The 10,744-nt window shown below is 52.5% G+C and overlaps 1 protein-coding gene across 11 annotated transcripts in view; it reads right to left on the bottom strand.

Moving 5' to 3' along the window:
* Window positions 1-414: 414 nt before the first annotated feature.
* TRRAP (transformation/transcription domain associated protein) overlaps window positions 415-10,744 on the bottom strand; it is a 117,214-nt gene continuing 106,884 nt past the window's right edge. For all 11 annotated transcript variants that reach the window (XM_070484186.1, XM_070484190.1, XM_044747309.2 and 8 more), the window contains 6 exons: window positions 10,180-10,405; window positions 8,658-8,875; window positions 7,105-7,289; window positions 4,780-4,983; window positions 4,500-4,694; window positions 415-1,544 (listed from right to left, as the gene is read on the bottom strand). In XM_070484186.1, coding sequence (XP_070340287.1) covers window positions 1,260-1,544; window positions 4,500-4,694; window positions 4,780-4,983; window positions 7,105-7,289; window positions 8,658-8,875; window positions 10,180-10,405 — 1,313 coding nt within the window. In that variant the 3' untranslated portion in view covers window positions 415-1,259. The remainder of the gene's footprint in view (window positions 1,545-4,499; window positions 4,695-4,779; window positions 4,984-7,104; window positions 7,290-8,657; window positions 8,876-10,179; window positions 10,406-10,744) is intronic.

Here is a 10,744-nt window from a genome sequence, read left to right as displayed (position 1 = left end):
TTCACTCCACCTGAGGTGCGGATGGATGGATGGGATAAAGGACGACGAGCACAGAGAGGTGCTCCAAGCACCAGGAAACGGCCCAGCCCGGCCCATCTCCCCTCTGCACGCACAGTGACACGACTGTGGCCCTGAAACATGTAGCCAAAGCTGAAAGGGAGATTACTGGGCACGCTGTCACCAAAGTCAGGACCAGCATTCCTCGTCACCATCACCAACACACGGCGTGTCTGGTTCAGAGCCAAGTTCCAGGCCGAGACTCTGCCCAGGCAGCACGTGTCCGTCACCACGAAGCCACACTGGAGCACGGCCCGTGGTGGCCTGGGGACCTCTGGTCCCCGAGGCGCAGAGGGGTACTCAGGCAGAGGAAACACCTCACGGAAACAAGCATTTTAACACATAAGGGACAACACATCCTTTTATAAAATATTTATTCTAAAAAAATCACACTGTACAAATTTAAAGATAGAACACTCTCAATGCTCATATTTATAAAAACGTGACCACAACAGGCTGGAGTTAACGAACAAACTTTCGTTGCTGCTCTTTTTAAATTAGGAGGAAAGAGTGATTTCTTTCAGGTACAATCATAGTAAACGTCTAGACGGCATCCAAAGAGCCAGGCGATAAAACGCGGCAGGCGCCCAGCCGACGCCCCCAGCCGTTTTCTCCCGGGGGATCCACATCCGAGTGACGGGCCGGCGCCCCCCAGGGCCACGAGGCTCGGCTGATCCACGGCAAACGCTCCGTGAGACTCCCAGAGCTGTACATACAGCATCCAAGTTTATGCTTCGAGAAAAACCAGCCCAATTGGTTCCTAATTTCCTGGTTTTCTAGCAAAGGGGTTTTCTGTACACTTGTTACAAAGGTCTGTACAAAAGCACGAAGCTCTGGGAGGTGTTACTGCTGCAGGCGTTAAAAACGGACAACAGGGAATTGCTTTCTACAGGTCGATCTGTACATTCACACCGAGGGAGGAATACGATAAAAAAAATTCACAAATTCCAGACCAGGGAATTCTGGTTTCTTAAAAGGTTATTTTAAAAGCTTAGACTAAGTTTCAGCTCTGCCACTTCCGATCGCCTCACCATCTCACAGTTCAGCTCCCCCTCTTTCGCACATGCGCTGTCAGGAAGGCGACTGCGACAGTACAGTGAGGACTTCTCTAAATAACACGAACGAGGCCGAGAGGCGTCTCAAAAGCCAGTGGGCTCAGGGCCCGAGGCGCCCTTCACATTCCGGGTGGGGGGCAGCCGCGGTCAGAGCCATGGGTGCCAGGCGGGGTCCATGCGGCACAGGTTGTCCAGGCTGTTCGCGGCGGCCACCAGGGTGTTCACTTTGCTCTCCCCGCCCTCGAACTGGGCGAGGTTGTGCAGGCGGGTCATGATGGCGGTGACAGCTTTCTGCACCAGGGACACCAGCTGCTGGCTGTCCATGTTCTCGGGCTGCCCTGCAGCTGAGAGAGGAGAGGAGGTGTCCTCCTGCGTTTTCTTGTGCCAAGCAATGATCTCGTCCCGAAGCACAGTTTTCAGGATGCCGTCCACCTGCGCGAGGAGAGAACGAAACAACCCGTGTGTAATGGAGAACCACCCAGAGGCGCAGCTGCCCAGCCAGACTGAGCTCGGCCACACGGGCCGCCGGGACCCAGGCAGCCGCAGCACAGGGCCGGGGCGCGTGCCCTGCAGATGCGCTGGGAAGCCACTTAGAGTGTAACTACTGCCTCCACGTGGAGCAGCGACCGAAATGCCCCAGCGCCAGGCACAGCATTGCTGTCTAGTCTTCAACAGAGCCAGTGCACACGCACCCAAGGGCACCTGCAGCCATCACGCTGCTGACTCTGGCGGCAGAAAACACTGCTGAGACCACTGCCTGACGCGGGAGAGCTGAGCCTGAGCCGGGAGGGGACCGTACCCCTGGGGAGGGGCTGCCCGTCCACGATCACATTTGGGGAACGCAGAGTGCTTTCATTTTAGGCACCAGGACTGTTTAAAAGTGACTTCAGACTAACACGTAGAGGGTTTTATCCTGCCTGACTTGGTGCTAGACAGAAGGTGTTTTGGGAAGAGATTCCCATACAGAATGGTCTACGTTTTAGCTGAACTTGAAGGCATTCACTACATTTAGGCTGTGAAGAAATTTGGGCCCAGAGTTTGGAGAAGGCCCAATTCTTTCCCATTTACATGAGCGCAGTCTATGCAAAGAGTAATGCAGGGTGTTGCTGCAAGGTGTAACAGACCTTTAAAATGTGGAGAGCCTTTACAAAAGGAAAAACAAACAAATGGGACTACATCAGACTAAAAAGCTTCTGCAAGGCAAAGGAAACCATGAACAAAATGAAAAGACAACCCACCAACCAGGAAAAAATATTTGCAAACCATATATCTGACAAGAGGTTAATTTTCAAAATATATCACGAACTCATACAATTCAACAAAAAAAATGAACACCTGAATCAAAAATGGGCAGGGGATATAAACAGACGTTTTCCCAAAGAAGATAAATAGGTGATCAACAGGCACATGAAAGACATCATTATTATTAGAGAAATGCAAATCAAAACCACAATGAGATACCACCGCATGCCTATCGGAATGGCTATAGTTAAGAACACAAGAAACAACAAGTGTTGGGGAGGCTGTGGAGAAAAGGGAACCCTCAGACGTTGCTGGTGGGAATGCAAACTGGTGCAGCCACTATGAAAAACAGTATGGAGATTCCTCAGAAAATTAAAAATAGAACTACCATATGACCCAGCTATCCCACTACTGGGTATCTATCCAAACAACTTGAAATCAACAATCCAAAGTGACCTATGCACCCCTATGTTCACTGCAGCACTATTCACAATAGCCAAGACTTGGAAGCAACCCAAGTGCCCATCAATGGATGAATGGATAAAGAAGATGTGGTGTATACACACACAATGGAAAACTACTCAGCCACAAAAAAGATAAAATCATCTCATTTGCGACAACATGGATGGACCTTGAGGGTATTACGCTAAGTGAAATAAGCCAGACAGACAAAGTCAAATACTGTATGATTTCACTCATGTGTGGAAGAAAACAAACACATAGATAAGGAGAACAGATTAGTGGTTTCCAGGGGTCGGGGGAGGGCAAAAGGGATAAAGGGCCACCTATGCATGGTGACAGGTAAGAACTAGACTATTGGTGGTGAGCACGATGCAGGCTACAGAGAAACTGAAATATAATAATGTACACCTGAAATGTACACAATTATAAGCCAATATGACCTCAAGAAGAAAAGGAAAAAGGAAAGCCTTCTTTATTCTTCCTAAAGTTTTCATTAACTCAAAAATTAACTAAACGCCATTCTAAGGATTACTCTATGATTGTTTCCAGAAGTACAACACTTCTATCTAAACAAGAACTTCGTATTTCAAGCCTCGAGCCTCAAGCCAAAGTGGGTGACAGTGCGCTGCCACGTGCCGCCCTGGCGCACACACTCCTTGTTCCAGAGGGAACCCAGAGGCTCTTTACTTTTACTTACCTTCGAAAAAGCATATATGCATGTAGACACTTTTCCCAAAAAGCATTCCCTGTTGAGGGATATGTGCAACTGAACATTAAAAACAGCAAGATGTGTGTACAAACTCCCTGTTCACAGTTAAGAGTTTATTCAGGAATTTTAGAACTGTTCTGAGTAAATGTTTTTGGAAAGAAAGTGGTGTCTGAAGCCTTCTCTAGACACAAACTGCTTATCTGGGGAAAAAAAGAAAAAAAAGGAAAGGTACAACTGGTCTCATAAGTTAAAAGAAAAATAATCTGTTCAGTCCCCACAGGTGGAGAGAGAATTATCTGGGAGGTGAAGGGACAGGCTCGGAGTCACGGTGAACCGACCTGAGCCCCCAGCTGCATGGCCCCTGCCGTGCCCTCACGTTCCCCGGCCTCAGCCCCATCCGTCCAGCTGCTGGGAGAACCTGGTGAGAAGCCACTGAAGCAGCCGGCGCCGTGCCGGGCACAGCGCGGGGCTGGGAAACAGCAGGGTGGCCGATGTCCCGTCACTGCGGGCAATGCCATCACACACCTTCACTGGCCTAGGGCATCCTGTCACATCTCACGTCACTGGAGTATAGTGCGTGCGTCACGTCACGTTCACTGAGGCCCCGTCACTACAGCCCTGGTTAAGACAGGTGCCATCCTACAGAGAACACTTCTGCCCTCGGAGAGAAGGAAGGTTTGCAAAACGGGAATGAAAGGCAGCTGCAGAATGGAATACACAAAGCTGACCGGTAATGGCAACATGGGGGGAAAATTACCCGACAGAGGCTCCCAGATTCCTTTTTGCAACATCCTCAACACTCCTGACAGAGGCCACTGGAAAACCCCCAAATGCATCAACTTTCACCGGATTGCAACGAGCAGCTCCTCTCCCTGCTTCCTCCCTCCCTGTCAGCAGGTCAGCAGTTCCCGGGGGCCCAGACGTGCCCCTAGTACGCCGGTCTGTGCCTCCCACAAGGCGACCTCGTGACCTACCTTGAAGTTGGGTTGCGCGAAGCACCGGGCCACAGCGATCATGGAGGCAGTGAGCGGGCCGGACACGCCGATGGTGGTCAGAAATTCAGAAATGTTGGGCGTGAGGCGGAAAGGGACAGGACGGTTGGCATCTAAGTCTCCAGTCGCGTCGTTTATATCAAATCGAAAGTAGGCAACGTTCAGTTTGCCCGTGTCCTGAATTTCAGAAGGAGACATTTCAGGAACTTACACGGCAGAACGTAGATGCCTAAAGAGGAGCTGGCTGCTCACAGCCAATTACCTGAGCGATCTGCAGCATCTCGGGGTTGAGTCTGTTCAAGTGCAAGACGAACTCTGCAAAGCCGATGAGCGCGAGCTGGATGGTGAACATCTTCCGGAACGTCCAGTAGTCGGTGGCATTGGGGAACGTGTGCAGGGCCCACTCCTTGAGCATGCTGCGTGGCACCATGTTACTCTGGACTTCCTTGAGGATGTCTCGAAGGACCTGAAACGACGCACCCCCACATGACTCCTCCATCGACTTCACTTATTTTCTCCAAAAGGAAAACTCTCAAATTTGTAATTTCTTGCTTACTTAACACAGTAGAGTACATTTTGTTGACAAATATATACGCGACGTCATTTGACTGCACGTGGGGATGCATGAGACTGGTTGGTCTCCCTGCAGGGTCCCATGTCTTGTGCTCAAAGCAACAACCGAGGCTGTCGGGATGAAAGCCTCCGTTGCGGGAGGGGCAGCACCCGTCTCACCAAGAGTTCAGGTGAGTACGTGAACGCTGTGACTCGCTACCAGCAGAATATACCAGGCCAGTTCGCAAAAAGGACAGAACAGTTGGAGATCCACGCCACCACTTCGCATCTAAGACTATTGAAGACGAACGAGTCATAAGCTCAGGGGGTTGGCGCAAATTAGACCAGATGTCTAATTTAAACGGAATTCTGTCCTGGAAGACTCACACGACTATTTCAAACATCGCAAATCTAGAGACGGCCTCATAAAAAAAGCTTATTGAGTTAACTTAGCTCCTGTGAGTCCAACTGGAAAAGGCCCAGGGTCTACTCGGGGCTAAGCCCCAGCCACGTGCTCTGACAACCACCGGAATGTGGGCCCTGCGCAACCAGCACCATGCAGACCGCCAGCCACACACCCAGTGCCGTTCACTTCCTCATCTGCAAAACGGACAGAAAAACTTATCGAATAGCAGAGTGAGGACTTCCAAAATCTGCTCTTCTATAAACGCAACAAAAATACTGGCAAAAATCATCATGATAAACTTTTCCAGAACTCTGGAAATTAAACTCAAGTTTGTAACAGTCTGAGCAGCTCCCATCCAGAAAGAAAAGGCTGAGTCGTGGTGAGAAGAGTGGGCTCTTGGGCAGTTTAATTGTCCTATTTCCATCCCTCTCCCCAGCCTCACAGCGGCCCCGAAAACCAACAGGCTCACCCCCAGACCCTGCAGCCTGGCCCACCTCAGGTCCCGCCCGCGCCCTGAGCACTGCCATCCGGGTGAAACGAGCACCCTGCAGGCTCCACCTTCCTAAGCAGAACTAAGTCCTCCAGGACCCAGACTACGGAAATGAATCCCTGGGGAATGGAGGCAAGTCACGGCTTCCAGCTCTGCGGCACCTCTCCTAGAAACCGCGAGGCCCTCTTGGGAAGCACAGGGAGGACCACAGTGGCATCTGGGGAGCAGGCCAAAACAGCTGCATCTTGGTGATGCCCACAGTCCCGGACGAAGCCTTCTCACCCAGCACCCACACCCGCCCTGCATTCCCCCTAGGGCAGGAACCGCGGGTGGAGGGGGACCTTTGCCCGCCTGACATGTGCAGGCCAGAGGCACCCAGGACTCCCGGGGTGGGCACCGCGCTCCCACCCGAGGCAACCAAAACAGCTGAGCCTGATCTGTTTCCGGGTTTGCCACCATCCGTATTTCAGAAAGCTCAGACGGCAAGGAGACTGGGCCTTATCTAATGCCCTGCAGGAAACCAGCGAACGTGACTGTGAGTGGACACAGCCTCACCTCACTTAGACCAGGTTTGGCTGCCAAAGGACTGTGCCATAAAGTTATTGCTAAAACCCTAATTTCTTTTTTCTTTTCTTTTTTTCTTTTTAAAAGATTTTATTTTTCCTTTTTCTCCCCAAAGCCCCCTGGCACATAGTTGTATGTTTTAGTTGTGGGTCCTTCTAGTTGTGGCATGTGGGACGCCACCTCAGTGTGGCCTGATGAGCAGTGCCATGTCCGCGCCCAGGATCCGAACCTGCGAAACCCTGGGCCGCTGAAGCAGAGCGCATAAACTTAACCACTCGGCCACGGGGCAGCCCCCTAAAACCCTAATTTCTAACCTTCTTTGTAAGTGCAGGGGAAGGATTATGAACCTCTCCATGGCTGAAAGCCTTCCTCTCTGTCCCTTTATAACAAACAGTCTGCAGCAAACGTCACTTCACTGAAGTCCCTGGCCACCTTGTTTCTACCCGCTCACAAGTCCACTAAGCGAGAGAGGTACCGCCTAGCGCCCCGCTGCTGTTCTAAGCACGCTCGACATGGAGGCAGCCGCGTCTGCAGCCTCAGGCAGCGGCCGCCCTCCTGACTGGCCGCTTCAGTACCTGGTGGCTGGCTTGGGTCCCTCGTGCCTGCACCGTGGCCAGTCTGTCGTAGTAACGGGAGATGGGGTTGTCGTGCTCGATGCCCTTCTTGGCACAGCGCTGCTTGTAGATCTCCACGAGCGAAAGGGAAGAGGGGTTGTCTTCCACGAGGCGCATCTGTGGGGACACCGCCACGACTCGCGGCACTGGGGGGGGGAGAATCGGGGGGCAGAGTGAGAGCGGATAACCCCATGCCTGCACCTGACTTCGCCTCCAGGGAAATCTCGAGAGCAGAGGAAGCGCCCGCCGGGGTAGAGCTGGCAGAACTCTGCTCACGCACCACATGCTGATGCAGCACGTGGCACGAAGCTCCATCTACGGGTGATGGAGCCTGAGCTGCCCACCGCCCCCTGCTGAGGACAGACGAACAGGAACTCTTCAGAAGGCGATTACAAAAAACGGAGACTCTCCCAACGGCACTGGGGCTGCTGGGCTGGCGAGCGGCAGCCGTCACCCTGCATCTGCACCAGCCGGTCTCAGGCCGCTGGTGTAACCGCCCGCACAGACTGTCGGCATGGGGCACACACAGATGCTGCTGACTTTACTAATGAACCGAGTTAATTCGGTCTAACGTCAGTTAAACCACAGACACTGGCTCCGCCATGGCTTCAACCCGTAAAGAAATTCCCGGGCATCTACCTGGACCTCTCTGTGGTGCTAACCAAGAGTTTGTGTCTTTGGGAGAAGCAAAGAACAATCTATTACCCACAGCTGGGTCAACACTGTACATCACGTTACAATAAAATGCACACAGCTTTCTACAGACTTGTTTTAATCTACTTCTTATTTCGGGGGCATAATGAACTTGAGGGTTAGAGATTTTAGGTCAAAACTAGCTGGATCACAGCTCAGCTACCAGAGGAATGTTCCCTACAGGACCAGACAATATGCATTGCAGTGGTCCCCTAACCTCCGGGACTCAATGTTAAGACATTTTAACAACAGGTCTCTCCCCGGGTGGATTATGGGCGTGCCATCTGTGCCTGTTACAGACAGATACAGGTTGTTCACGGATCACCCACCAGTCAGTACAGAAAGGCCTTGCTCAGCGGTGGCTGGCTGCCACTTGACAACGATGTCCGTGGCCTTCACAGCGAGCCTCGCCTTTCACCCCAGGAAGGCGATCTCAGGCAGCGCCACACACTGCAGGGTGAGGTCAGGAGTTCAGAGACCTCACCTAAAAACTGAGTGTGCTGTCGACACACCACGACAAGCCCTCCGCTCCGCCCAGGTATCGCGAGAGCACGGGAAGATTCCTAGGGACGTCAAGACACGCGCACGGGCCTCCTTTCTCAAACAAGTGCCCGAAGCACCTGTCTTGCAGCGAGGAGCCTAAAGGCCAGGGAGGCGCTCCCTCCAGGAGCAGGGGCCCTGTTGGGGGGCCCTGTCTCTCGTTCCAGGGCCTTCCCTGCTGGGTGTGGCCCAGGGCTTCCCTAGTCACTGACAGATGGCACCCATGAGAACCCCCCAAGGCTAACGTGTGCTGCCGGGTACCCCAAGTGCGGCTCTCGTACCTGTGAAAAATAAGTGCCTCTTCGTGGTCTCCTTTCTCTTCTCCAGACAGGGGTTCAGCAGGCGCAGCAGCTGCAGCACGCGCTCCTCCCTGCGCGACTCCGTCAGGCAGGCGTCGTTCATGACGAGGTAGGGGTACACCTTGCCGTTGTGCCCGCGGATGTGCAGCCTCCGGGCGGCGGTGTTGTGCTTCTGCACGATTTCCACCCTGGGCATAAACCTACCGAGACACGCAAGCAGACACTCGCTCCTTGAGCCTCAATTTCCAATCCTTTTCTTTAAGAAAACGGAGCTTTACACAAACGGCAGTCAGCACGTCATGGAAAGACAGACTGAGCCGTTGCAGGAGTCTCGTGAATTCATTTACGCCCCACCTTATTCCGACAAGGTCTAAACAGGGCAACAGCATCTCCCAGCACAAGAGAAGAGGTCGCGGCAAAGAAAGCAAAAGGCGGGAGAGCAGATGGCGCTGGGGCGTCACACGGCCACGCCACGGGTCCGACTCCAGCAGCCGAGGACGGGCTACGACGCGGCTCTGAGCTTACAGCAGCAAAGCCGGGGGGACCAGGGTGTGAATGTGGGAGCAGGACAGTCCCGTCTGGCACCAGGCAGTGAGGAGCAGGTGCCCCAAGGAGCGAGATTTCACCCTCTCGCCGGGGACCTCGGCCACCAACCAAGTCAGGGAGGACGGAACGCTGGCAGGACATGAGTCAGATTCGGGGGAAAGGGAAACGGAATTCGGGACGTACAGAAAAGCAGAGCACCATGTCTGACTTTGAAACAAAAATCAGGGGCCGGCTCTGTGGCCGAGTGTTTAAGTTCGCGCGCTCTGCTGCAGTGGCCCAGGGTTCGGATCCTGGGCGCGGACATGGCACCGTTCATCAGGCCACGTTGAGGCGGCGTCCCACATCCCACAACTGGAAGGACCGGCAACTAAGATATACAACTGTGTATAGGGGGGGTTTGGGGAGAGAAAGCAGGGGGAAAAAAAAAAAAAAAAGATGGGCAACAGTTGTTAGCTCAGGTGCCAATCCTTAAAAAAAAAAAAGAGGAAGATTGGCAACAGTTGTTAGCCCAGGTGCCAGTCTTTGGAAAAAAAAAAAAGAAACAAAAATCAGCACCTGACTATTTGTTAAGGGAAGCCTCTTCACAGCTCTTTCGACATTTCAAACGAGATGCAACACGCTCTAGTCAATTTTACAACTGTCCAATTCTCTTTTGAATATTGCAGGCTTTAAGAGCTTACAAAAGACTAGGAAACTTCTCATTTTGTCAGGTTCTATGAGGATTAGAAAAGGTTAGTTTGAAAGCAAACATAACTTGCCACAAACAAGACACTAACCATCAGTTAGACCAGACCCTTTAAGGTGCTTGATTACGCAACACGCGAAGCAACCCCGTGTTCTCCCCTTTCAGGGAAAGGAGAGTACCGAGGAGCGAGGTACTGGCTGAAATGCAGCCGGGTCTGCCCTGCGGGCCCCTCAAGGGCTCTGTGTGCCCAGGGGGCAGGCCAGGCTCACTTACCGAGCAATCTTGATATAATAGTGTGTCGGCTTTGGCATCAGAAACTCCCCGGGAATTTCTACTTCAGCTGTCTGCGCTGAGAAATTGCTCAGAAAGCGGCACTTTTCTTCTATGAGGAAGAATTTTGGAAGTTGCTTGGTTTTAGCCTCCAGGATTTTGATCCACTTTTTCAGTTTAGAAATAAGATTATGCAGCTTCATGGATCCTGGAACGCTGAAGTCAAAATCTTCAAAATAAAATATGAGTAAACCATTTTTAGTCACCTGGGTTATTTCTAATTCACCACAAAATCACGGCTCAAGCACCCCCAGCTAGGAAGCGGCATGTTTTCTATGTAGCCTGGAGCACAACACCGAGTCCCCCCTGTTCTTTACAGGGTGAGCTGAGGCCTGAAGGACAAGAGAAGCCCTACTGGGTGTCTCCCCCGCGGTCCGAGACCAGAGGAGTGGAAGCTCACCCCCAATCGCAACAGGCTCCTGTCAGGAAAGGATGGGGACTGCGGGGGCACGCAGGCCTCGGGAGCCCCCCGCATAAAGGGTGTCGGGAGCCCATGGCGCCAGGCCTG

This window comes from Equus asinus, chromosome 14 (assembly GCF_041296235.1).
Source record: "Equus asinus isolate D_3611 breed Donkey chromosome 14, EquAss-T2T_v2, whole genome shotgun sequence".
Taxonomy (NCBI): Eukaryota; Metazoa; Chordata; class Mammalia; order Perissodactyla; family Equidae; genus Equus; species Equus asinus.
This window is presented reverse-complemented; position numbering and strand designations above follow the sequence as displayed.